This window comes from Anser brachyrhynchus, assembly GCF_964034855.1.
Source record: "Anser brachyrhynchus genome assembly, chromosome: 21".
Taxonomy (NCBI): Eukaryota; Metazoa; Chordata; class Aves; order Anseriformes; family Anatidae; genus Anser; species Anser brachyrhynchus.
In genome coordinates this window covers 6,737,260-6,764,454 of record NC_137714.1, presented here as the reverse complement: position 1 = coordinate 6,764,454, position 27,195 = coordinate 6,737,260, and the positions used below count along the sequence as shown (strand labels likewise).

Genomic DNA, 27,195 nt, shown 5'->3' with positions numbered 1-27,195 from the left:
AGCATCCTCTGGAGAAACTCTCGGTGCCTGATCCTGCTGTCTGTGTGATGCGGGAGAATGACGTGTGTTATCAGCATCCTGCCGTCTGTAAGAGATGGTGCTGTAGGCCCATCGGAAGGTAGGACAGAGCTAAATGTGGCCTACTTTCTGATAGCATCGTCCATTCCTTGGGGAGAGGAAGAGTGTTGTAGCCCTTGGAAAGACAGGAAAGCCTTTCCCTCGCGAGTGATTTATGCAGAACCCTGGGACTGTGAAAAGGAAGTAAGCAGAAAAAACCAATCTCATTATCTCCGCCTTGGGTGCAACACCTTTTCTGGGTGATTTCTAATTATGAAGTGGGGCTGGGGAGTAGAAAGGAGAGCAAGTAAACATATGTTTGTAGCTTTCAGAATAAGGACGGCTGAACTGAGCCGCTCACCTCTTTACTCCCTTATTCAAGTAAAACGTTGTTTCATGGAGCCAAGCAGTATCGGAGGAGCAGCCTTCTCTGCTGTGGTTCTGTCAGGAGCACCTCGTTATCTGTGACTGTTAAAGAGCCAAATTTCTCTAAATTGTAGGATTTATGTTTTCCTCACCTAAACCATTCCCCCTGGGCCTGTCTGTGGGAGTTAATTTCGACAGAACCGTCGTGCAGGGGTATTCTTCCATAACTCCTCGAGGGCTGCTTGGAGAGCAGGCAGTTTTTGCAAGAAAAAACAGGCAGAGTTACGTGCTTTTGAACCATTTGTCATAAATCATGCTTTCCAGAGGATGCACTGACTTCAGAATGTTGCTGTTAATTTCTTTGTCGATGGCTTGCTACTCCCTGTTGGTGCTCACATTTAATGAGGAGGTAAAAAAAGCACCCTAGAGCCGTTGGCTGGTCTCACGGAAGGAAGGGACAGTGATGATGTTTATTAGAGTAATTAATCCTCAGAGACTAGAGAACATTGAAAGGTTCCACGTTATACCACTAGTTCAACTGGGATTATTGCATTATTTAAGATTTAATAAGAAAGGAGGCAGGAGCTTCTGAGCTTGAACATGTTTACTCTGTGACATTTGGCAAGATACTCAGAAAATTTCATTTCTCATTTTCCTTGCTTTGTAGAAGGGGGAGTAAAGCTCTTTTTCTTCCACAAAAGGGTGGTAGAAGGTTAATTCGAGTCATGTAGTGCAATACCCAGATCTCTGGATAGAAGGAGCAGCATTGGTTCAAGCAGGTAGGTCTGCGTGCAGGAATATTCCCAGAACACCCGGTTTGTGGAGCAGCACCCTGCTGTCTTTAGGGAAAGGTACGGTTGCTGGGCTCCTCTTGGATCGATCGAGAGCAAGTACACAATTCACATGGAGTACCCTAAAAGTTGGCCAAACTCCACGTTTGTGTGCCTAAATTTGGCAGCAGGATTATACTGCCTTATGGAGAGCAACCTCCTTTCAGCCTAAGTATTTTTATTTAAAACGAAATGGCCTGCAGAGCCGAGGTAAACAATACAACTCTCTGGGAAGCAACCTTCCAGCACCCTTTTTGGAGCCAACCTATTAATTTTTCCACTCTTTCCCAGTCATTTCTGATCTCAAAATAGGCTGCCGTGCCTGGAATTGCACTGCTTAATTATTCTAGGCGGGCACAGCAGCTGGGCTGCAATTAGTGTGGGGAACGGAGTTCTCTTTCAGAAGCTCACGGTCCCAAAATGCTGTTCCCATGCAGAGGGACTGAAAGATGTGGTTGGAGGCACAACGCTGGTGGTCAGAAAGGGGACGCAAAGCGGCATCTCTCAGCTAAAGGGCTCTTCCCTGAGCACTTTCAGAACTTTCTGGTTCTTCGTGGAACCAAGCAGCGCTGTGGGCTCGTGTCCGAAGCTTTTCTCGTGTTGTAGAAACCTGCATTGCTGTTGCCTGTGCAGGAGATGGCTGGAGAACTGCTCTGGAACAGGCTCCGTGTTCAGTCCTCTCCTCTAGCACTGTCGGTGCTGCTTGTGAGCGATCTCTGCTTTTCATTTGGTTCTGGCAGGGAAGCCTGGCAGGTTCCTGGTCAGGAGGCCGGGCAGAAACAGGGAGGTAGGCAGTAACGATGACCGAGTCAGAGCCTGGAAGCGTATGTGAATCTTCCTCCTTGCTTCAGAGAGCTTTTTAGTTTCAGCCCTGGGCCTGCTGCTTGTACCTCCTTGGTAAAGGAGAGCAGAAGCACAGGGCTTCGTGGTGGTGTCTGTCACCAGCGGAGCCCGAGAGCACTGCAAAGTGGAGGCCTCGTCTTTACAAAGGAGTGCTACTGAACTGGAAAACGGGACCCAGCTCTGCCTGGTGCCTCTTTTTCTTGAAATTTAGAAACTTCAGGAGCTTTATCTAGCTCAGTAACACACAGCGATGAGTATCAGCTAGGTGGCATGGCGCTTTTCTCAGCTGCTGCCTTCTCTCACTTGTCTGCAGACAAGCACACGAGCTGAGTGAAGGCTCGCGGCGGTGACCTGATCCCTCTGCCATTTCCTCCAGACTCCCAGTGCTGCCTGCCTTCGGCCAAATTGGACCAGCGCTGAGCGTCTGTCCCCTGGAGGGGGGCTCTGTGGTTTCAGGGCAGGTTTAAAAAAGTGAAGACTCTACAGAACCGCAGCTCCCATGGCAGTGAGTCAGTCCCGTGTCAGAGGTTGGATACGCTCCGTCTCAGGCACTCAGTGTTGAGAAGTTGATTCCTGGTGGGGGATCCAGAAGTTTTGGGGGCTCTCGGATGCGACTGATGGTTTGTCAGGGGCCCTGAAAAACTCCCTCTGCTTCCCAGCAGCACATGGTGGCTGGCTGCTGCTGTGAACCTTAGGGGAAGACGAACAGATGCATAGACATGCACAGGGCCAGCTCCTGAAGTTATGATGGATGGTAACTCCAAGTCAGATTTGCATATTTTTCCATCCCCTCAGGAACTTCATGGTTCATGTGATTTTGAGCTAATACCTACTCTTTTTTTTTGTGTTTTTCTTTTTTTTTTTTAATTCCGTGTGTTGAAGGCACTGCAGGCTCCGAGAATAGGTTGGAAGATAGGTAGGTTCCTCATATTAAAAAAATAAAATAAATCCCACTGTGGTGTCATGAAAAGGCCCAGCAGGTAGTAATGAATGCTCTTCTCCCTAGGGAATTAGAGCGCTGGAAAAATCTGAGAGGCGAGAGGGATGCCACAGGCCGTTGTAAAGGTAAAAATCATGGCGCTTTCCTAGTGCGTTGTCTCAGAGTTCTGTGCATCACCGAAGCTTTCCAGAGCTGAAAGAGAGTCAAGAAATTTTGTCTGACTGCCCTTCAGTCTGCGTCCTTGTCAGCCTTCTGTGCAGCGAGTCCCGAACGGTGCCAGGGTTTTCGAGGCTCCCTGGGAGGACAGAGGCAGCACAGTTTAGGGACTTAGGTACTAATGGGCTGACGTGCAGCTGCTCTGGGCTGTATTCCTAATCCTGCCACCGATGTGCTGCGTGAGCCTGGGTGAGTCATTTCCTTCTGTGTTGTACATCTCGCTGCTGCTCCTGTCTGTTTAGACTACAAACTTTTCCTACGAGGAGCTGCCCGTGCTGTGCACCCAGCCTGCCCTGTGGTGCAATTGAAATGTGGTGACACCGATACAAAGACCTCGCAAAGATGGAATGAGGGGGTGGAAAAACATATACAGTGTCCTTCTAGGTTGACATTTTAGTTAAGGCAATCATGGCAAGCTACTTAAAATTGCTCTTTTTTTACTCAACTAAAACTAAATTATTTTTATAGAGAGCTGATTTGCCAGATTTCCCTTTTTACACGCTATGGTGTACGCCGATGACACTAAATTTAAGATGCTAAGAAAGCAGCAATTTACACCTGCTTTGTGATGTCAGTGAAGTTCTTCTTTGCATCTCTTTCTCTTTGCATCTCATTTCTCTTCTTTGCTTCCATTCCTGATTTGCCTGCTCGCTTGTTGGCTTTGACCGTCATGAGATGTAATAACGTTGCTACCTGATGTCTGCAGGAGTTCTGTTCCTGTGGCTGGCCTGGGTGTAACATCGCAGCCCATCGTGACTGTCATCGAATGGAACTTCTGCAGCTTCGGTTGGAGGCACTGCTGCAGCGCAGGGGGCTGCAGATTGAACCCTGATGAAGGTTTGTGAACTCAAATGAGTTGAAAAAGCAGTAACAGAGGAGATGGAGGCTAGTACTCAGGTGCTCCCTTGAGTCTTTGCCTGCTGAGATTGAGGGAGTTGTGCTCATGTGCTCAAATACCATTTAAAAAATACAACTCAATGAAAACGTTAATCTATTGGGATTTAATTAATTTAAATCTTAGCCTAACTGCATCTGATTCAGGTGCTTATTTGGAACAACGTGAGATCTGATGCTGATTCAAAAGAACTGTTTTTACTGTCAAAAAGACTTATTTTGACAGTTTTTTGACAGTGATTTTCACAGGCTATGAGTGGCACGATACATTTTATCAATACACAAATGTCTTCTGCACCAGAAAACCCATCTGGTGAAGCAGAGCTGTGTGAGATCAACAGAAGAGGCGAAGGCAGGGAGATTCTGACTGCATCCTCTTCTAATGAGAAGGATAAATAAGTTTTGCTCTTACCTAAAGCTCACTAGTGGTAGGATAAATGATCGGATAGGTCTTGAAGCGTTTGTGGAACACTTTGCAAAGGTTTTATGGGGAAGACACTCGGTGTAAACTGACGTAGGTCCATGGTAGTTAATAGAAGCTTTCTGGTTTATACCTGCTTGGGTATCTGCCTCTGATGGTTTTTGGGGCACATGAATCCGTTTGGCTTTTCTCCCCACATTGAACCCAGCTTTTTGGATTTCGTGTTGTGGCAGAATTGCCAAAACACATTTTTATCTTGGAAAAATAATCTTCAGTTTTCAGTCTGGAAAAAAAAAATAAAAATCTGTTGGTTTCCTGGGCAATTTCTCTGTTTTTGTAACTGGTTCCTATTAATGGTTTTGAGATGAATCCCAGGAATCTGAAGCTGACAGCTTTCCAGCAAAAAAGGAGTGTTTAAATATAGTGCCATCCAAAGATGCTAGACGACAGGAACCACTGGGCTGTGGGGCCGCCTCACAGCCAAAGGTGCAGACAGAGCTCTCGGACCTGTTACCAGGACAGTAGCGCTGGAAGAGCACAAAAACACACGGATGCACGCAGACATTCGTCTCCTCAGTAAGAGCAGCCTGCCTGGATGCTGTAGCTTCACTCCTCCTCTGGGCAGGTCTCTGCCTGGCAAAGTGCGAAGCTCGGTGCCTTAAGCAGAAGATCGACCCCCTCTTAAGATTCCCTCTAACTAAATATCTTACATACCTGGCCAGTTTTTATCGCTGATGCGTATGCACACATCACATCGATGAATTCATGCTCCAGCACGTTTGGCACGTGGGGAAGGAAGGAGAGCTTCTCAGCTGGAGAGCTGAGACGGGCAGGAGAAGAGGAATCGCCTGCAAATGGCAGTCCCCACCAGCACTGTTCCTGCTCAGCTCTGATTCTGCTTCGGCAGTGCTTGGGCGTAGCACAGCAGAGACTGCAACTGTGTGGTGGTTTTGTGGGCTTCGTCTTTCTCCTTGCTGGGAATGGGTTGTTCAAGGGGTGTTATTAAGTGAAATCGTTAGCTGTTGTCGTGATATGTGTACTTAGTAAAAGGGATGTCGGAGATCTGCCGTTCTTGTGCATTTGCCTCAGCTGTTGGTTTGGTGACTGCAGCCCGGGCTGGGGATAACAGCGGTCCCCAGCGCAAGGAAACAAAGCAGAAAAACATCTGGCCAGCCCCTCGACTTGTCATCCCGAACAGGCTCTTCAGAGAAGGCAGATCAGGGGCTATAGCATTTACAGCTGGGGAACAGAGGGCAAACCTTGTGCTGCTGGGTCTGTGAGTTGCTGCGGGTTACATCACTGCACTAATGACAGGCTTCGCTCGACAGCCCTGTCATTGTGGTCGGCTTTCAGTTTTGTCCTTTTAGTTCACAGCTCTTGCTGCACGTTGGATTATTCCAGCCTTGCTTATGGGATTCATTGCAGCTGAAAGATTTATTTTAATGAGAAAAGCTTCACAACCAAACGAAGCCTCCCGGGAAGTGCATCCCCTCTGGTAATTCATGTGGCTCTGTTGTGTTGCTCTTTTCCAGCAGCAGGCAGCTCTGACGGCTCCCCTGGCCTACACCAGGCCTTTCTTAGAAAGGGGGAGCGAATATGGAGGTGTATTTATCCTTGTTTCTGTTCCTGGGCAGAGCTGTTCTCTTTTTTCTTTGCACATCAGGCTTTGTACTATAATTTGTGTCCTTGTGTCAACAGAGCGTTAATCCTGGCATTCCTTTCCAATATGTTACATGGATTTATAGCTGTAAAAATGGGGTGGAAGTGGCTGCTTCCCCTCCTGCTTCCAAGTTTACTGGTTCTCAAAATGGTGATAAAAAGACAGAGGGGACCTCTTTGCATCAGGCCTTCTTCCCAGTCTGCTCGCTGCTCAGCCTTCTACGCCGATGGTCTTCAGTCCAGGAGGTCTCTCAGTGCAGCCTGCAGCCGTGGAAAACAAAAACGGTGAAATGGAAGAGATCTGGGAGAGCAAACTGCCTGCCAGACGTGGCTTGCTCACTACTGCTTGCCACAGGCCAATTAATCTCTCTGAGTCACCAGCATTTCTGGGTGAAATAGGGGTGAGTGTGGAAACAGGAGAGCCTTTCTCCCTGCTCGCCTGACCCGCGATGAGGCCGGCAGGTGCAGAGCTGGAAGCAAAGCCCCTTGTGCCGGTGCTGGGAGGGACCTTTCCTTGCACGGACGAAGCTGCTTTCTTTGGACAGGCTTTGTGGTTGGGGTAGGCGGCTGGCTGTGCCACAGTGGGCAGCTGGGGGATGCTTCTTGTTTTGAGAATCAATACCCAAAGCACCGCTGTGGAAGGGGAAAGGCTGACCAGGGTTCTGTAGCCTGCCCTCCGTGGAGAACGGAGCTGGGCATCCAGCACCGGCCTGGGCAAAGCGTGGTGCAGCTGCCTGGCCCAGCTCCCTCTGGCGTAGCAAGGCTCTGGGGCTGAGTAGACACCGCGCAGAGCGACAGCGAGGAAAGGGCCAGGATCTGTGGAATGCCCTCCTGGGTCCCTTTCTTCCCCTCGGTGTGAACCCCAGAGAAGCTGTTCCTCTTCTCTTCCACAGGGCTGTTTTCTTCAGGAGGCTTCAGTGGGCTCAGCCTGAACTTGGCTTTCTTCAGTCAGGAAATAGCCAGTCCGTGACAGCAGCAACCACAGCGATCTGCAGCTAGCCCAGGGAGCAGGCGAGAGAAGCAGCCAGTAACCTCTGCAGTGCCAGAGCTGGGGGCAGAGAGGGGGGGAAGCAACCTGGAGCTGCACCCCGAAGGGCTCTGCCTGCGCCTGGGAGGAACTGGGGCGAGGAGAGGGTGCTGGGGCTGCCGCCCGCACCGCGGGGACAGCTTCTTGTCCCCCAGCCAGACGTTTTCCAGGCTTCTCTGATGACGCAGCTGGACAAAAGGCTGTCAGATTTGAGCCTCTTGCCTAGCTCCCTGGCTGGACAGAGGCAGCAGGGGAGGCTCCTTCATCCCCTCAGCTTCTCTCTGAGCTGCTGAAGATCAGCGTAGTGTTTGCTGTGATCCCTGAGGGCCTGCCAGCAAGTTTTGATTCGGGGGACATGGAGCAGCAGGGGCCTTTGCTGCATGCAGCTGGTTGTGGAATCGGACTAATGCAAATATCCGAGGCTTGCAAAGACCAACCTGTGTTTTAGGTTAGGGCTGCAATTAGGCCAGCCGTGTGAGCATAGAGGCTATTGACACAGCTCGGCTGAAGTGTGGGAACTTGCGCTGAGTGGTTGTAGGTGTCTAATTACCCACAACTTCCCACTTAATATAACTACATAAATCACCGAGCTGAAGTTTGCAGTGTAATTTCACGGGGTTCTTTCTGAAGATGGTTTTCGAACGTTTCGCTGGCAGTTGTCTGGGTCTGGTTTGGACAGCGTGAAGATATCCAGGGTTAACAGCAAGCTTTGTTCGTGGTCAAATTATTTAATAATAATAGCTCAAATTTCTTGGAATTCCTTGGAAGCATCTGGTTCTGTCTGCTGCTGCAGAGAGGATCCTGCCCTCGATGAAGTTCTGGGCTATTTTCGTCTGGCTGTTTCCAGGGTTTGTCTTGCTGCAGGGTATTTAGATGTTGGTCGGGGTTTTGGTTGTAATTGTAATGCCCTCCTCTTTGCTGAAGCGCAGCCCCCTCTGGGTGGAGTAAATCTCTCTCTCCTGGTACACAGAAAAATGCCAGAAGGGAAAAATTCAAGTGGGGCAATTAAGTTTGTACCCACGGAGTGCCATGGGAGGGCCCTCACTTTTAAGTTCTCATGTATCTGGCTCTGCTCTATAGACGGACATTCAAGAATGAGAAGTTAAATGCCCTTTCCCCCAAATTTTCCACTCGATGACTAACTTGATTGTATGGTTTAATCTGCTACACGCTGCTAACCACAACCAACAGCGATTTAACAACAGAGCAAGAGCAAACAGAGAACTTCACCATGTTTTGTTCCCTGACATATACCGACAGCACCTACGCCATTTCCTGAGTTTCTGGTCATGCGATTTTCCTTCAGGTCTTGCATTAAAAGGCTCCTGCAGGCCAGTTTAGCCACCTGCACGGATTGGGTTGTTAGTCCTGCCCAGGGGAGGTGGAAATGTTCCTGGTGTAAAGCAGCATCCGAGCCTCTCCGACCCACCTCCCCCGGCACCTCGTGGGCCAGGGTGTTGAAAACCCCAACCCGGTGGCTTTACCAGCTTACCCTGCTGGAGGGCGCGCCACATTTCTGCACTGGGGTTGGGTTATTTCTTTAAAAGCTCAGACTTGGATTGATGTGGAAGAGAAGTAAATGGCTGAACGCTTACAGAGGAGGAGGGTAAAGTGAACCTGTTCCAAGTGGCTCCTCCAGCAGCCTCGTGCAGCTCTTCCCACTACCTGCGAAGGTTGCTGCCCCCTTCAGTTAGGCTGGTAAAGCTTCAATCTTTTAGTGGTGGCAGGAGGGGAGGATTTCACTAAAAGCTTGGTTAGCCCAGCAGCGTGGAGCCTGTCCCCGTGAGCGTCCCGCAGCACCTGAAGCGGCGATCCGCTACGCTGGACGGCCGATGACCGGTGCAAACCGAAGCGATCTGAACCTTAACTGGTCTGTGTGAGTGTACAGCGAAGGGGTGTATGTAGCCTTTCTTTTGTGAGCACTGTGTCCAGTTCTAGAATTTACTGCAGTTTTAGAATTTACTCTTTGCTGTTTGGCACTGGTGGTGTTCAGTAACTGACCACCTTACTGCTCCTGCTCTTTGTGGGACGCTGAAGCGGCTTATAGAAACCCAGGCCAGGCTTTAGGAGCAGGCTAACGTACCAGTCTTTCCCCTGAGAAGAAGGCTGGTGAAAATTCAGTCATCGCTTGATGCTGTTGCTGCCCTGGCAGTGCTGTCAGGGCTGGTTTTATCTCACGGGTGTGCAGCGGGGATGAGCAGCGTTAAGGTTACTGCAAGGTGTTGGCTGCTTGCTGTGGTGCTGAGCAGGCACAGCTTGTTCAGTTCTGGTCTGAAGGCTTCGATACAGAAATCCGAAATTTGACCGAGCTTTCTCTGACAGGGAAACCTGTTCCCCACATCGCAGCAGGGGCTTTGGTTGTGTTCTAGGCTGCTCTGCCTGCACTGCCCTAAGCTCCCTGTACTCATTCAGGTCTTTGTCATTATTAGCCTCTCGCTAAGGTAGTTGCTCTTAAGTCCTTGCTTACAAATCACAGGACAGGGTAAACATTGTTTTCTAGGTTGTCTTCTGAGACTTGAACTTAAAGTAAAACCATATGAGGAAGCAAAGATCAAAAAACCACTGAAGGCAACAGAATAAATCCAGTCTCGAGCAGACAGCTGGACGAGCGTCAAACAAAGAGAGGAACAGCTGGATCAAGTAAAGTACAAGGAAAATTAGTTCCATCCCCGGGGGAGGGAGAAGGATTGTTTCGAGAGCTGTGTGGGACCAACTGTACCCGATAAAACTTTCACATCAAAGTCGGGGCAGATCAGAAGGTCCCAGAGGGAGGGGAAAAGAGGAGAGTGGGTGTTTGTAGTGACTGCAGGCAGAGTTAGGGGAGGGAAGGAGGTGGAGTGCGAGCCGGGTGGGGGGAGAGCAGAGAGGGGAGGTGGGGAGTCAGGAGTTGGAGGTGGAGTAACTCTGCAGAATGTGAGCCGCTGTCCACAGCTTTCTGGATGTAAATTGATGAGGTCATAGTGTTTTCCAGTTGTTAAAAAAAAAAAAAAAAAAAGTCTTTAACTTGTTTTTCAAGAGAGACGGAAACACGGAGAAGCTGAAGAAATGGAGCAACTAGCAAAACTCCTCCTGTGGCAGCTTGTGCTTCAGCAAAGTAAGCTCCTAGCTGATAACACGGTGTCGCTTGGGTTTATTTCAGCTGCAGAGGACGGGGCTGGAGGTTTTGGACTGTTATCTTTGGGAGATTTTGTTCAGATTCCTGAGTTAGCTGGGTTCTGCTCTGTGAGGGGAGGGAATTATGGATTTCTCCTACTTTTTTCCTTTTTGAGAGGAAAGGAGGGAGACTGGAGAAATGCTTGGGGTTGTTTCAGTGCTACTTCATCCAGCGTTTGTGCAATTTACTTTTTCATGTCAGTTCCCTTCAGCAGATTCAAAGGCAGTAAGCTGAAATGAGAATGCTGTCAAGCTTGGCTAGTTACAGGTTGTTGTATGCTTCTGAAGGGGCAGAAACAGCTGGTACGTGTGTATGTGTGTTCAGGATGGAAGACAAAATGAATGCTATTTTTTGCCCTGTCAGCATAAGGACAGATACGAACTCACTTTAAGGTTAAGGTGCAGGGAAGAGACAAGGACAAGTGTGATGAGCGTACAGTAACAGAATGGCTTCTGCCTTTCCCTCTGCTACAACGTGCTGTAAAGGCTGCAAGAGGACCCAGTGTCCTTAATTGCAACAGCCCAGCAAATCCACCATTGCAGCACGCTGGTCCCTAAGGAAGGCACCTGTCTGTGGGCAAGGACCAACTGCAGCTCCAGGAACGGCGTGGGAAGGCCTCGCTCGGAGGAGATGGAGGAAGATGAAGAGTTCTCGCTTCGGTCCCTAATTAATCTAGCTCCCACATCACCAAATCCTCTCTGGCTTTGCAGTGCCTAAAGGCAAGGAATGGACATCACATGGGGCCAGTCATAGGGAAAGAAGGGTTAACGTGTCTCAGAAAGCTAGTGGGGCGGTGGGGTAAGGAAGGAGGGAGGCCACGCGTTGTATTTCAGAAGCACCAACCAGTCCAGCTGCTCCCCGGCGCGGTTTGGCAGAGCTTTGGGAGCGCCTGGGGCAGGAATAGCAGGTTGGGCTGCTGCACAGCACTGGAGGGCTGCGGGGAGGCGGCAGTATCCCACCTAAGGATGGTCTGGTCTCACACAGACCTTTTTGGGTGTATTTTGGAGAGAGAACTGTCCGCACGCCAGGCAGCCACCGTGCTGAGTCCTGCCGTACCCACCCAGATCAGCTTAGCGTAATGGCAGAAGATGGGGAGGGGAGAGGGGAAGAAATCTGTGCCTTTTTTTTGCTGAGATGCTCCCTCTCGGAGAAGAACCACACCCTCAAGCGTTAACGTCTTGCAGGGAGGAGCAGCGCAGCGTTTGGAATGGCTCTGCGAACTGCTCCGTGGGCCCGGAGCCAGCGTGAAGTACACAAACCAGCGAAGGGCTCAGAGAGCTGAGCTAACATCTGAGCCCTCCGCGAGGAAGTTCGGGCAAATCTGCGAGTGGCCAGGATGCGATCGGTTTCTTGTACAGGCAGGAGACTTTTACCTTCGTGCTGAGGCAGCACATTCTTGCTTCGTGCCAGCTCAGGGCACGTTCCTACCTGCAGCTGATGTTGGAACTGTTGGGGCTGGGGGGCGGTTAATGGCTCTCGAGTCCCAACATCCTTCTTGCAAGCGCTGTCCTCTGCCGTTGAGAAAGCTGCCCCAGCGAGCCTTTAAAAATAAACAAGCGCAGAGACTTGGGTAAAAGTCCAAAGTCCAACAGCCATCGGATGGCTTTGTAGGGGAGGCCTTGTTTAAGTGAGAAGCCTGGTCCTGCAGTCCTTGGGCAGCTGGGGCAGGTGAGCAGATGACATCGAGGCACGGGGCTGTATTGCTCACCATCTCCCTCCTCTGCTTGTTTGGGTTGCACCCAGGTGGTGCGGGCTACTGGGTTAAAATATTGGCTACTAGAATAGTGCTGGGCTCACGCATTGCTGTCTCCTTGGGGTTACTGTGCCATAAGCCGTCAGGGCCTCGCAGACACCGTGTCAGCTCCCTGCAGGGGCAGGATGGAGCCACTGCCGTTCTCCAAAAGTATTTGGAAATGGCTCGGTAGCACAAGCTTCTGTTTTTGTGATAATTGTGAAACAGCTCTACAGAGACCTTTAAATCCTCTGCATAAGCAAGGGGATTTGTGGGAAAAAGAAGGAATCTGCCGCACAGATTTCCTGAAGAACGTGTCCTTTGTCTAGGCTTAGACCATCCCTCCTCACCCCTGGTGTGAAGGCATCCTTAATGCAGAATTCTCTTTATTGAAAAGAAATAAGAAACGGAGACCAGGAGGTGGTAGGAAGGTGTGCAAAGAGGTAACGAGCTGAGCTTAGGCAAGCAGAGCATCAACCTCGGAGACTTGTTTCAACCCCTGTTCCTGGTGGGATGTGACATTCATGTCTCTGGGGAATTTTTAGTTTGTTTTCTCTCCTGCCCACCACTACGATCTGGGCTCCGGGGATGCTCATTGTCTTGTAAGACACCGATCCTGGCAGCTTCTCCCGGCTCTGCTGGCTTTGGTGGCCCAGCTCTTCCTGCGCCCAGCAGAAGCCCTGCCTGTTTCCGTGCCCCGTGGGGCGTTTGTGCCGCTTGGCGCTCAGGCTGCCGCTCTGGGTTTGCAGAGTTTCTGTTCTGGTGTTCTCCAGCATGGGACAGGAATGTGGTGGTTTCCTCAGCACGTGCTCCTGCCTCTGCCAGCAGCCTCTGGGAGCAGAAGAGCAGGGGTCCTGCTCAGGCAAGGACACTTTTCTCTTTGAGCTGCTCCAAGGACAGTGCCTGGAGAGCTCCGACATGCAGCACGTCTCTCAGCGCCTGGGGCTTCTGCTTCTAGCTTGCCTGCGCTCTCTGCAGCCTAATTCTTTGCTATAAAGATGGCTGGGATTCAAGAAGTAAGAGCTGGCCCTGCTTTTTACAAGGGATTAGAAACCTGCAGGCTGCTTTCCTCTTCCTGTATTGTGGGACCAGCAGAATACCTCTGGGATCCTGCTGAGAGGCGTGCTGAGTCTGCACAGAACATGGCAGGGGATGAGTTTCTTCGTCTCCGGTGGGTTTATCACTCGGAGAGAGGACAGGGTGATCATCCTCCACGTGGAATTTGAAATATTTTAAAATGAAAGTACGGTGAGTCCTGCCTTGCAGTCTGTTAAGGTGTTTGGTTCTAGTGCACAACGTGACAGTAGCCCTGGGCCGTCTTTGTGTGACCCAGCAAGTCAAAACAGCCTGGCAGAGGGCAGGCAGGGCGTCAGCGGATGCTTTTCCCTTCTCCTAAAAGGAAGCAATGCCCCTGGTCACCCAGGGGCAGACCTGGAGGGACCCTGGAGTTCCCCGGGGGTGGCACGGAGAGGGGCTGGGAGGTGCAGCAGGGCACCACCAAGGCCCAACCCGGCGCTGGCCTTGGCCTGGGGCTGGGCCTGGCCGCCGAGCAGAGCACGCTGGAAGGCTTCGGTGGATGTCCCTGTCGGATGTGAGATTTACGGCGCTACGGCTGGGCTCCGTGTTTTTCCCATTAGCTTGCAAGAGGAAGGGAGCAAAGCGAACGCATTCCTGCTGCTCAGCCAGAGGAGCCTGCTTCTGCAGCACCAAACCGCGTTAACGAGCGCTGAAGCGAGATCCCAGCCACGCTTCGTTACGCGCAGGTCACCTTGTGACACCTTGTGACACCTCGTGACACCACGTTGTTCCCTTGTCACGCTGCAGATGCACATCAGCAGTGCCGGGTCCCCCTGCCACCGATGGGTGCTGAGGGCTGGCTGCTCCCGAGCCTCCCGAGAGCGACTCTGTTCACTCTAAAACTGGCTGACCGGCTCTGGGAGGAGGCTGGATTTTTTTTTTTCTTTGTGATGCTGAGGCTGTAAGTGCAGGAGGTGTCTCTGAACTGGCAGTTCAGCAGGCAGTGCCGCTCGTTTCTGTTCTCTGCTGTCGCTGCCTGGTGTTTTGTGATAGGAAAAGGCAAAGAAGCGGAGTTTATTCCCAGCCCGGGCGTTGAGGGTGTGGTTAAAATAGCCCCGGTCTGGAGTTAATTTTTTCTTTTTTCAAATGAATAAATCCCAGGGCTGAAAATAATAATAATAAAAAAAAAGCAGCCTTTGTCAGGAGGGCATTGTGCCGCTGACATTAGCAGCACAAAACATCCAACTGTCCTGCTGGAGCCTACTTGGGCTTGGCTGGTTCGGGAGATAATGTTGTCGTTGTGCTGAGAGCCTGCTTCGTGCTCCCAAAGCGTGATGCCAGGAGACCTCCAGACCCCTCCTACACACCAAGCAGGAGGCGCTGGGCCGGAGAGATGCAGAAACAAAGACGTCAGTTAATGTCTCGCAAAGCTCTTCCTGCACAGATCTGCGTCACATGAGTTGGAGAGGATCGTGGTCGCTTCCAGAGCGTTACGTGGCCGGCTGTGCAGGGCAGGAATGGGAGCAGGAGAGGCTCCGGGGAGCCAGCCCGAGGCTGCCCAGCAGAGGACGGGCAGTCTCAGCACCCTGCAGGGTTACCAGTGCCCTCTGCCTTTGGGGAAGGACAGAACACTTCTCATCTTAGGGAACTCTTGCTCCCAGGCAAGTGCGTGTGTGTGCTGGTCAACACCAGGGACGTTGGAGGGGCAGGAAGGCCACTGGAGGCACCTTCTTTCTATTTTCTTGCTGAGCAGTGATGCGAGCCCAGCAAACGTGTTCCCAGAGCTAATCACAGCTCCAAGGCGGGGGCTGCTGCTGCCCATACAGATCTGTGCCCACTGGCAGGGGGTTGTGAGTGGGACAGGGTGGAAAACACTGCTGGGACTGCCTTGGAACGAGCACACAGGAAATGCTTCAACAAAAGCTGGTGGATGTTTTATTTTCTTGCTTAGCCTAAAATAAGGTCCAGTCCAGGGTAGGCGAAAGGAACGAGAAGGCGTAGACAGCCTGTGGGAACGTGCAGCTCAGGAATGCAGCCTGCAAGGGAAACTCTTCTCGTCCTGCTGTTTCTGCTGCTTCCCATGCAAGGGCGAGTATCAGATCCTCTGGTGTCGGTGCCTCCCACCCCCCCTGCCCAGTCTTGCCTCCTTGGGTTCTCATTTTTTGTCCTACACAGAGCGTGTTAAATAGCAGAAGATGCCTTTCGGGCAGTTTCAGTGGGTGATGCACTGACATACCTTTGGTGTAGTGTTTGAATAGCAGGGTGGAAAAAACTCTGTAGCTATAGACGGTATGAAATAAGGACAGGGGCTGTACAAAATTCAGTTGCAGGCTGAGCATTTCCCTTGTTGCTCTTAAGCGCGAGTTTGTTGGATCAGGCGGTTGCTGTGAGAGCACAGTGTTTGCTGCAGCATGGGCCAAGCAAGATCTGAGCTCTGGGCTTAACTGTAACACTCATTAAATAAGTATTAACAGAGAAGGGAGGGATGGATGGGACAGCAGAGGAGACAACTGCTGCTAGGAGTGCATTTGTGTCTTTCATTGTCAGTAACGCTCTTTTTTTTCTGCTTTGACAGGTTCTGTTGTTTATTTATATTCAGGTGAGTGACATCTCTGTAATCTGCCTGTTTTTTTGTCGTTGTGAGAAGAAATGAGGTGTTATGGAATCACGCACCCCCGATGGGCATTTCGTGGCTAACCTCCATAGGCAGCAACTGTGAACGAGTGTCTCTAAACATTGATATAAGTGGGGGTTAAGACTGAAAGGTAGGTAGGACACATCAAATTCAGGATCCTGATAACAGACATTGTTTTTGCTGAATGAAACCATCAGTTTTAAGTGTCTTTCTATTGTATTTTGTTCATGAGAGAGCTCTGTGTTGTCTTGAAAATTACTTTATTTTGAGTGGAAGGTGAGCAGAGATTCTAGGGCAGGACTGGATCTTACTCTAGCCCCTTCTTCACATGCTGCTAATCCAGAAACTGTTTTTCTTTCTTTGCTCCTGGCTCTCAGTCCCAGCCGATGCCTCCAACCCCAACAGCGTCGTAGTGTCCGTGCTGAACATCAGCGCCACGCTGGGCTCGCAGGCCGTCCTGCCCTGCAAGAGCTACCGCATGGTGTGGACCCAGGATCGCCTGAACGACCGCCAGCGCGTGGTGCACTGGGACGTGTACAGCACCTACTACGGGGACAACAAGATGGAGAGGCTCTGTGACATGTACTCGGCGGGGGATCAGCGTGTGTACAGCTCCTACAACCAAGGGAGGATCTTCATGCCGCAGAACGCTTTTACAGACGGCAACTTCTCTCTGGTGATCAAAGGTACTAAACAGCATCTCTTCTCCCCGTGCTTTCTGCGCAGCGGAGGATTCATCTGAGCTGACTTTGTGCTTTCCAGTGAAAATGGCTATTTTACAAAGCATTTTTCTGAAAGTAAAGATGAGCCTAATGAGGTTACGTGAATCACTGGCAGTAGTGTTTTATTCCCCTTTGAACCAATCCCATTTTAAAAGGGAATCAATAACTCACTGTCTAAAAGTCCTGTGGGCTTCTTGTGGACCTTTGACTATTTCAGCTCCATAAACCCAAGATTGTCATTCTTCCTATGCCTGCTCTTAGCTACACTTAAATTGGCTTCCTCTTTCCATCTGGCATCCTCTTTCCACACAAGAGCAAATAAACAGAACAAATTATTATGTTAGGTGAGATGGTTCTTCTGCTTAACCCTCTCTGGTGATAGGACTTTGTTCTAAGCTACGTAATGGCCCCTGTGTGCATCCATACAAGCATTTGGGAAAAGGCATAAATGACAAAATTGTTATCTTAGCGTGAAATATTCATCTTCCCCTCTCTTCTCCGTTGCCCTAGACGTTGCAGAGAGTGACGGAGGCATATACTCGTGTAATCTCCACCACCACTACTGCCACTTGTACGAAACTGTGAAAATCCAACTGGATATCACCAAGAAAGGTGGGTGTGACGGACAGCTTGGTGCCCCTCTCTGCAAGGGGCAGGCTTTGGCAGCTGGAGTCTGGTGGCTGCCAGGACGCTGCTGAATTCCCAGTGGGGTTTGTGTGCTGATCCACAGAAGGCATTGGATGCTGTGCTGCTCGTGTCAGAGAGGAGCAGCGTGGGTGAAGGGTTTTGCGATTCCTTCTCGTTGCAGGTTCAGGGCACAGGTGCCACAAGAGTCCTGCAGTGCACCAGGAGGCGGTGGTGCTCGCTGGGCTGTTTTCTGTTAGACTCCTCAAGTTTCGTTATTTTAGCCAACGTGTGTTTTTATGAACCTCCCTTCTTTCTTGGCCTCTGCCAAGCCCTGCAGAAAGGCTGTTAACTGTTTGCATTAGGCAGCCCAGCTAGCTAACTGTCCTGTTAGTGCTCCGGCAGTAAAACATCCTTAGTAACAATCCCTCATTAGTCAGGTTAGCCACAAACATCTGCCTTGTCACACGGGTCTGGGGAGCTTAGTCCTGAGAAGCTTGGAGTTAAAAAAAAAACTCTTTGTGCACCGCGCCTTGACTCCAGCTCTAAAAGCAAGCTTCTCAGGGCTGTTGGCAACTGCAGTGTGTGCCACCTACACTGCAGAAGCATCACTAATGTGTCATTTAAATCCACCTTTATGTAATGCACAAGTGAAGCCTCTGGGACTGGCTGTGCTGGGAAGCTGTTGGAGGGCTGAGTTTTCCAAGAGGCTGATGGGATAGGAGAGAAGTGTATTTCTTCTGCTGTTCTCACGGCTTCGATGCTGTAAGAACGCCCAGCCTGCCCTGCGAGCCCCAATCTGCTCATCCGTGTTTTTGTTCTTGAAAAGGAATAACAAAAGAATCAAATGCAAAACAGTGCTCCTTGAACTTCCCCGGTAATTAGGGCACTTGTGGCTAGGAAAGCATTTCCTGCTTGGAGGAGCAAGGCACGGCACATCGAAGATGAAGCCTGCTGAGGGAACGTGCTTCCTGCTGTGTGAAGCAGGAGGTGAGCCCTGTTAGGAGGAAAGGGAGGAGGTCCTGCATGATGCACCGACCTAGGGTGTGGAAGGTGCAGGTACATTTGTTTATTGACTGCTGTGGGGAGCGTGAACAAGGCACGCCGCCCCGGTGGCGCTTCGGGGTCTTTGTAGGGGATGTGTTATAGGACTGCAGGGTCTGGGAGCGACCTCAGGCACGTCTGGGTGTCCTTAGGCACAGGGTGAGCGTGTAAACGTGCACGTACCAAGGCTCTACAACTTGTCCTCTCCGCAGCCAAAGCAGCAAAGGAGTACTGGGATGGGGAGAAGGCCGTGATCGTTGCCCTGGAAGGCAGCACGGTGATGCTTCCCTGCGTGAACAGGAACCACATCTGGACGGAGCGGCACAGCGAAGAGGAGCAGCAGGTGGTCCACTGGGACAGACAGCCCCCGGGGGTTCCCCACGACCGCGCCGACCGCCTGATCGATCTGTACGCCTCCGGCGAGCGCCGCTCCTACGGCCCGCTCTTCATTCGTCAGAAGATGAACATCACGGACACGGCCTTCGCCCTGGGGGACTTCTCCCTCCGCATTTCAGAGCTGGAAAGCGCGGACGAGGGCACCTACTCCTGCCACCTGCACCACCACTACTGCGGCCTGCACGAGAGGAGGATCTACCAAGTCTTCGTGACAGAGCCGGTGAGGGAGAAGAAGGTGGTGAACCTCACAACCCACAACACTGCCCCGGCCCTCGGTAAGTGCCTTCTGGCAGCAGCTCTGACTGCAGGAGGGAGGGAGGGAGTGTGGTCAGGGCAAACGGTGCCCTGCAGAGGTACCGCAGACACCACGGCAGCGAAGGCGCAACTCAGAGCAACCCTGAGGTTTCCTGCATGAACCTTTCTGGTGTTCCTGCCCCTAAGGTCGGAGGAGTAGGTGAGCTCTTGCCTCCCTCACTGCTAGGGTACGGCTCCGGTGTGTAGGCCGGGGTGTTCCTGAGCTGTTTCCATTACCCCGGTGCACCTGGAGCTACAGGCTTAGAGATACATGAGGATCCCTGGAGCTGTTTAACACGGAGCTGCGCCCAACGAGGAGGGTCCCACCCAGCGAGGAGGGTCCCACCCATCGGGGCTCATTACCCTGCCTGCCGAGCGGGACTGACGACATCTCCTGCTGCTTGCTGTGCTCCCAGGCAGCCTGCGCTGCTCTGCGAGGCTCGCGTGCCCTGAGGCAAGCAGGCTGTTTTTCTAGCAGGCTCCCTGTTCTGATTGCTTTTCTGAACCAGGAGAGGGTGTGGAGTAGGGGTCAGGTCTGCGCTGTCTCTGCCGCGACAACATGCCGCTGTTCGCGCTTCTCTCCCCGCCGCGCAGGGGTTTAGGCTGCGCCAGGTGCCAGGCTGCACGGAATCAACCACCAGGAATTTTCCTCCACCCTTCAGCTTTTTTTTTTTTCTTAACCCAATTTTCACATTTTCCACTGCAGTGAGTTATCATTTGACAGCCCGTCCAAACCCCCAGCTGTCACGCTTAGTTCAGGCAGAAGAAAAATCCCAAGTTTAATATTTTTTTTTTAATCTTCTGGGTATAGTTCCTTATTAACATTTTAACGTACTCATTGTGGTTTAATATTTATTGGCTGCTCGATACAAAATTTCGACATGCTTCATACATTTTTAAACAGGTCCGTTCTTCTCCGGCAATTAGTTTTTTTCGTGTCACAGAAACCTAAACCTTCCCACTGGGACCGAGGCTGGTGTCCAGAAAACCAGGCGGTACCGAAGAGAGGTGGCCGTTGGGGCTGAGCTGGCGCAGAGGTCAGGACACACAAATACCAGTCTCCCTGCCCCTGGCTCTTTTGCTGCCCTCGAGTCCTATTTAGATCACGTTGTGCAGATGGAAACTACATCGTGTTTCCAGAGGTGCCCACCCAGGAGCCTGTTCCCCTCTCTCCTAGATGCCGTCCTCGTTGTTGCTGAGTTTTTACCTACTCGCTCGGGCGTTAGGCAGAACCTGCAAGTAATTCAGCCTGCCGGGGCTGTCTTAGTTTGGCAGTAGTGCCCTGTGCTGAAGGAACTGGCCTTCCTGAGAAAAGCCATTCCCACCCCCAAGAAGAACAGCCTTGGAAGAGCTTTGTCCCCTAGGGGCAGCGAACGCTCAGCTGGTCGGAGAGCACCACACACAAGAATGTGCTGAGTCGGTGGGAACGGGGAAGAGCGGAGACATTCAGGGAGCCGCGCTCAGCCCCGCTGCTGGTGAGCAGCCTGCTGGTACGTGCCCGGTTTGTGAGTAGCAGGAAGGGCTGAGGTGCTGCCCTTCTCCACAAAAAGCTGTGCAGGACTTCTCCGGGCTGTGACTTAAAGGCAAACTGAAACACCAGGAGATAACAAAAGCAAAACAGGGAGGTGTTTTTTTTTTTTTCAGCAAGCAGCTATAGCTTCTGGCGTAGCTCCAAGGCTCAGAGCCATTTCCAGACAGGAAATTTCATCCTGTTTTGAACTATAAACATGAGTTCAATTCTGTTCTCAGTCCCAGCAGAACAAATGTGTTGTGTGTGTACTAATTTAGTGCATTTTTTACTCCGCGTTTGCTTTGGAACAAGTGAGTGAAGAACAGCATCTCTTGCGTCTCTTGCTTATTGCTGGCCTATTCCCAGTCTTTGGTAGCCCTGAAAACAAAACGGGCCACATACCCAGCAGCTGCGAGCTCTTGGTGGAGCCCTCTCCATTTTTTTTCCCCAGCAGAGGATCTGCCCCTTGGCATTTTGGTAAAGTAATGTAAAGGCACCTCTGTTCCAACTATTTTGGGGCTAAGGAGGCCCAAAGTTTCTGCATCTCTGTTTCCACAGCTTGCTGTTGTAGCCACCTCTCTGATGTTGACTGAAGTCTCAGATCAGCTCCTGCCCTGCAGTATTGGGGGAAAGCAAAAAGCCAGGAAAAAGCCTTCAGGTCTGCTGCCTTCGGGCTCGATGGCTGCTCCAGGGGCTGCCGTCTCCGTAGGGCAGCTGCTGAAGACGCCCTTCGTGATGCAGGGGTTTGTGAAAGCAGAACCGTCCCTATACTGATTGCAGCTTTGCGGTTCTTTTTGGTATGGTATTTCTTAGCTGTGGTGAAAAACACATGCTCGTTTTCAGCAGTGGAGTCAGGAAACACAAACCATCCAGCAGTGCCAGCAGACGCTGCAGCAACCAGACCGGAGCAGCTGCTAAAACCTCCCCATTTTCCAGGAGTGCTGTTAGTATTAGCAAACAACCATTGCTGGTGTCAGACCGTGCCTCCGTCCGCGATCATTTTAGTTGATTTCACAGCGGGTGGGTTGTTTTTCAACGCTGCAAACAAGCTACTCGACCAACTGGAACCAGTCGCTGTGCCAGCAGCTCCCAAAATTTCATCCAGGGTTACTTTAATTGACCTACCTGCAGTGCCTGGGGAGCAAGCGCTCATTTACCTGCTGCCTGCTTTTCCTAAAGCCAGAGCTGACCCAGACACCATGATGAGCTTCCTAAGCCTTAACTGCTCTGGACCTATTATCTGAATCCTAATTTATATTTAGGCATTTTCTGGTGCCCCGTGGCCTTGGGTTGCTCAAGCGTTTGATGAAGAGGTTTGCTGGTTAGCTTAATAAGCTGTTTGCCTCCCTGCTGTCGTGGAGGGTGAGGTTGGACAGAATCAGCGCTCTTGGTGCTGAGTTTTTTGTGGGGAATATTGAATTTCTGGGCTCAGCCTATTTACAGTGCCGTGCCGATGGAAATGAGCAGTCTCTAACATTCCCAAACGGCCTCAAAAGGAAAACCAGCTGTTGAAATAATGATGAACTCGCTGGCTTAGCTCAGCTGCGACATTCCTGTTCCTGCTGATCAGCTCTGACCTTAACTGGTGCTGGAGATGTCACTGCGCTTAAGGAGGAACACCAGAACGCCGCTGGGGGAATCTGGCCCTGGTGGAATACAGAGAATGAGCTGGACACCGTCCCTGTGTGATAAGGAACCAGACTGCCCGTCTGACTCTCACCCCTGTGGCTTCTCAGTGCCCCATGATGAGATCAGCGCGTATTGGTGTCCCAGTCTCTGCGTGAGACAGGCTTAAGAGGAAGCAAGGGGTTGAAGGAAGCAGGAGCTTTGCTCTGACAGTGTCCTGGAGGTGCAGAGCGGGCAGGGAAAGGTGCCACCGGAGCTCTGGCCCTCCTGGTTTTGGCCCTGCCGCTGCCGCGAGCATCAAACCTCGTTAGCAAAGCAAGTAGGGAAAGGAATCTGCTCTCAGCCTGCTGGTGTCAGGCTGCCTTTAGCCCAGGAACAGCCCCAGGTTATCACGGAGTAACAGTGAGCAGCGTTCGACCAGTGTTTGTAATTAAACACTGATATAGGCAGAAAGGAGGAGACGGAGCCCGGGTTGTCTGCGTTGACGTGGGGTGACTTGGAGGCCTGGGCCTGGGATCCTTGCGAGCAGAGAAGTCGCTTTCCCTTTCTGTGTGCAAAGCCTTGACCTATTTATTTGAGATCTACAAAAATGTTCCACGTAAAAGTTTTGAGTTACCCTTCCCTGCGCCGAGGAACTGAAAGGCTGCTGCACCCACCACTGGAATGGAATCTTGGCTTTTCTTTGCGGGTTTTTATTTTATTTATTTTATTGATTTTTTTTTTTTTTTATTTGAAAAGGAAACTCATTCTTTGGCATTGGAAATTCCTCCCACTCTGTAAATTATAACCCTTGGCAGGGAGTGGCTGCTTCATACTTGAGCTGTCTGGAGCCGAGGCAGTGCGGTGCGTGTGTTGCAGGGGACCCGGCGCGGGGCTGCGTTACCCCGCGGGAGGCTCCGGGCTGCCTCCTGGGGCTTCTTTCTGACTTCTCCTCCGCAGTGAAGGCGAGCAGCGTGCTGAGAGCCAGGCAGCAGCGCGGGGGTGTGCAGTGGCCACAGTTAATGCTTGGTACTCCAGGAAGTGTAACAGTTTTGCGATGAGCACAGACACCTTCCATCTGACAAAGGTGCGGCGTGTTGGAAATTCAGCAGCCATTTGCTCGTTACCTCATTAAGCTGAGAAGCTTCTCACTGCCTGTGCTTTTTGGGTCCACATTTGCGTCCACCTGCAGTCGTGCTGTGCTGTCAATGCCAATTGCAATTATCATCCTGTTCTCCTTTTCCTTCGCCCCCAGATCCCAATGTTGTCAGGGGCCACAACGTGATAAACGTCATCATCCCCGAGAGCCGCATCCACTTCTTCCAGCAGCTGGGCTACGTCCTGGCGACGCTGCTGCTCTTCATCGTCCTCCTCATCATCGTCGTCCTCATCACCCGCAAGCGCCGGCAGAGAGGTAGGTGCTGGAGAAGATCGTCCCTGTGGTGCTTACGGGAGCGTCCCGTGGCAGGGCAGCTGATTCTGCAAACAGTTGCTGCGCAGCACAACGCTGAAGCCAGCGATCCTCTTCTGGAAACCCAGCACAGAGGAGAGAGAGTTTCTGCAGGTGCTGATGCCGAGAGAGATTCATTAGAGTGGGGTAAAAATGTCCAGCCCTTGATTCGCTGAGTTTTATTGAAGGTGGGATTTCTTTAGAGCTTACGTGCATCCCGTGGGGACTAAGATTTTTTCAAGTCCTTGCTGAACCCCCTGTACTGGGTGACTGCGTGTAATTAGATAAACGTACTCTGAGATCTTTTGGTCCACAGAAACAGTTTTGGATGCCACAAAAAAAGCAAATACCAGGGAATGTTTGTCTTCTTATGTCCCCTTTTGCAGTACCACATCTGTCCTTATTCACACGTCAGGGGTTAGCACCAACAGACAGTGGGCTGTCCCCGCTGACTAGAGTGGAGTTGATTTGCAAAGAGGGGACAGACTCCTGGCCCTGCTTTTTCTATAAAAAAGAGGAGCCCAAAATTATCATTCCTTGCTGGCTGGAGTGAGACAGGAGTCTGTTTAGATACCTGGCAAGTGGAAGGCAGAGGGAAACCGGTGTCTGCAGCGTGTGATGGAGGCAGGCCTGAGCAATGGGCTGGGGCTGGACAGGTGCAGCACCAGCACGCAGGAGATGACAGATAGGCTAAATATTTGTGTAATAAATGGCAGGTAAGAAATGAAAAATGGGGGTGGCTGTAGTTTCTCATGGCTGGCCATCCTCAGATTTGGGAAGACCATCAGAAAGCTGGTGAGTAAAGCGAAGGGGAGCTCCCTGGGGCAGGGGGACATGCATGAATTCTTGTGTGTTAGGGGGCTTGTGAAAACACTTCCTGTAAGCATCACAACAAAGAGCACTGTGAATAACTGCTGTGTGTTATTGTTATCAATGGTATCTGGGAGTTGGTTGTTCATTTTATTTCTTCTTCCTGTTTAGGCTATGAATACAACGTGAAGAAATATGGAGAGTAAGTATAATTACAGGATCTACTATCTGTGGCTAGAATACATACTAATGAACTTAGTGGTCCCAAGCCTCTGCTGTCATTAAGATCCTAAAACAGCTGAGGATCTGGTTAGTAAGAATGCGGCCGTGTAAAGCATAGACTGATACAGTTTAGTAGTTGGACATGGGCCAAGATAGTGTATCTGGGTCCCTTTATGTTTTATTATATATACTAAAGTGGAAGAAATGGGAAAGTTCCAGTTCAAATTGGCTCACCATCATTCTAGGCTCCAGACAAACTCATGGGGAAAAAAAACAACCAACTAGCCAAAGATCTTTTGGTGTCAGTAACAAAGACAGTAAAAGCAAAAGAGAGGAGAATCAGGTTCACCAGTGAGCAGGATGGTCTGCTGAAAGCTGTTTGTCATATTTTCTTCAAGGGAATCTTGCAGAAGCTGAAAAGCGTACTACAGAGATTACTGTGAAAATCACCTGTTCTTAATAAAGAATGAAATCTATAGTTTTTTCAGCTGTCCTCCAGCTGTGTAGCAAATAAACAATGTAGATTAAATTCTTTAAAGTAGCACTAGAAAGCAATTGTGAAAAAACGTAAAAGGAGAATAAAAATATTAAAGGATGTGGCAATAACCGATTTTCACTCTCATTCCTTTTTCAGGAAGGATGTAAATCTTAAAGAATTTACAGTCGACACGACAGATCTGACTCAGTACAGAAGTGAAGACATCAGGCTGGGTATGCATCGGCTAGCAGCCCTTCTCTAGGCCAGGTCAAAACTTGTTGTAACTGAGGATTTCCTAAAGGTATTTAGGTGCCCATTTTATAGCGACTTAACCTCCTGATTTTAAAGGGCAGATTTATGAAGATCTCACCCCTAGAAAAGGTACAACCTTTAAAAGAATGAGCTGGCAAACTTCAGGTCCCAAGATACAGAATTGCTGTGTGTAAACGAGGTAGATATAAAACCTGAAGTAAAGAACAGAGGATTTGCAGGGAGTGGGCTGCAAACCAGGACAGCACAGGTATAAAATTTGTGTGTGTGTGTCTCAAGGGAACTTTCCTCTGAGCAAATTCTTTAAATAACTGCATCAGTCACCTTCACATGACCTTGACCCAGATAATCCAGAGCTTGTTGTTACATAGCCGAAGAATCAGTGGTACCTATGAGGAGCAGGAAACTGAAGTGTGTGTAACTGATTAGTGCCAGGAAAAAAAATCAAAAACAGCTAAGTCGTAGCATGTTTCCTTCTCCTGCTGAGTAACTCCATGAGGTACTCCTAGAGATCTGGAGATGCTGGGCGTCGAGTACTTCAGGGAAGCGCTGATCCCATCTCCCTTGCCTATAAAACTTTGTTTTCGTTTAATGTTCTGATAGCTGTCTGAATTACACTCCTCCCTTACACAGATTACAAAAACAACATCCTGAAGGAGAAGGCTGAGCAAGCCAGAACCTTCCCAGCAAAGAACATCGACTTAGACAAAGGTAATAATGACCTGCTTCACCCTAATTGGTGGCTGTAGGAGCCTTTTGATGGGTTGAAGGAGGGAGGAACATAGTATAGCAGTAAGCTGACCAAGCCACAGTCAAACGAGGAATGGTAAACATCATGACAAATGAGAGCAGGAATGAGAAGCCAGTTCCCTTCCTATCCTTTCATCATGGAGCCACAAGATCCAAGTAGTGATTAGGTTTTTAAAAGCTTTTGGCATGGCACAAATAGATTTTTTTTTTCTTTATTGGAAAAAGAATGCCTAGCAGGGTTGGAATAGCACATTCTTTATTACAGCCTCAGAGAAAGATGTATCTCAAAAAAGTACTGGCATTGTGTTTGTGAAGAAAACACTGTGCAGAAGAGTGTTCTGAGCTGAATTCGTTTATGGGCAATGGGCAGCCTTTTACTTCATCCAACAAAAGCAAACAGCTCTCTCTGTAGGAGCTGAATCTCATTTTGTTTATCCAGTCTTAATTCTGCGTGTTATCCCTCAGTTTTCAGGGTTGCACTTAAAACAAACAGCACTGGTAAGAAGGTTGTTAGGTTCTGTGACTGCTTTCGTATCAATTCAGAACATAATAAGTGTGACTGAAACGAGAGCAAGAAGGAAGTGATCTAGAGAGCCCATGAGTTGCCTTAGACCTGCAGCTCTTGGTACAGTTCTGACAATATTTTGCCTACATTCTTCAGAAACAATCTGTGCAAGAATTTATATACCATAAATCTTACTGTGGGGTTTATGAAGAGGATAATGAGAGCATAGCTGACTGCAAATGGTCACCCGTCACTGTAGAGCTAAGTGCTTACACAGTGTGTTTCTGTGGATGCTTTGAGATTGCCATCAAGGTACTGACCTCCATTTCAATTTGCTTTCAGATTTCAGGAAGGAATACTGTAAATGAAGACATTCCCAAGCTGCTGGCTGGACCAGAAGCTTCAATCAAAGATAGATAAATGGAAAAGAGATGCCTTTTCTTGATATCATGTCCCTCCAGTTACCATACATTTTTCATGTAGAGTTTCTCCCCAGTAAGCACAAGGGTATTTGCAAATGCTTCCCAAAAGAGTTAGACCATCTGTCTTGTGTGCACTTATGATGGGTTTTGGTTTACTTTTCTTCTTTTGTTCTCCCAGTCCTCCCTTCCCTTTTTCTTTCTGATATTATTGTTGTTTTTATGCATCAATGATTTTTATGGGCTGAATCAGCAGACCTTTTGCTTTGACGTTACTGCTTAAAATAAACCAACCTGCATCACTA

At 50.1% G+C, this 27,195-nt stretch overlaps 1 protein-coding gene across 2 annotated transcripts; it reads left to right on the top strand.

Moving 5' to 3' along the window:
• Positions 1 to 27,195, top strand: MXRA8 (matrix remodeling associated 8). 2 transcript variants are annotated; one of them, XM_080563897.1, is made up of 14 exons: positions 1 to 118; positions 3,103 to 3,161; positions 3,959 to 4,089; positions 9,754 to 9,893; positions 10,270 to 10,347; positions 15,732 to 15,755; positions 16,169 to 16,477; positions 17,024 to 17,125; positions 18,394 to 18,852; positions 23,242 to 23,400; positions 24,418 to 24,448; positions 25,103 to 25,179; positions 25,850 to 25,927; positions 26,814 to 27,195. In XM_080563897.1, the coding sequence occupies exons 5-14, from the start codon at positions 10,299 to 10,301 to the stop codon at positions 26,837 to 26,839; spliced, it is 1,314 nt and encodes a 437-aa protein (XP_080420023.1). In that variant the 5' UTR covers positions 1 to 118; positions 3,103 to 3,161; positions 3,959 to 4,089; positions 9,754 to 9,893; positions 10,270 to 10,298; the 3' UTR covers positions 26,840 to 27,195. The 2 variants fall into 2 exon arrangements, with proteins under 2 accessions (XP_080420023.1, XP_080420022.1); XM_080563896.1 differs by lacking the exons at positions 1 to 118; positions 3,103 to 3,161; positions 3,959 to 4,089; positions 9,754 to 9,893 and having other exon boundaries at positions 10,108 to 10,347.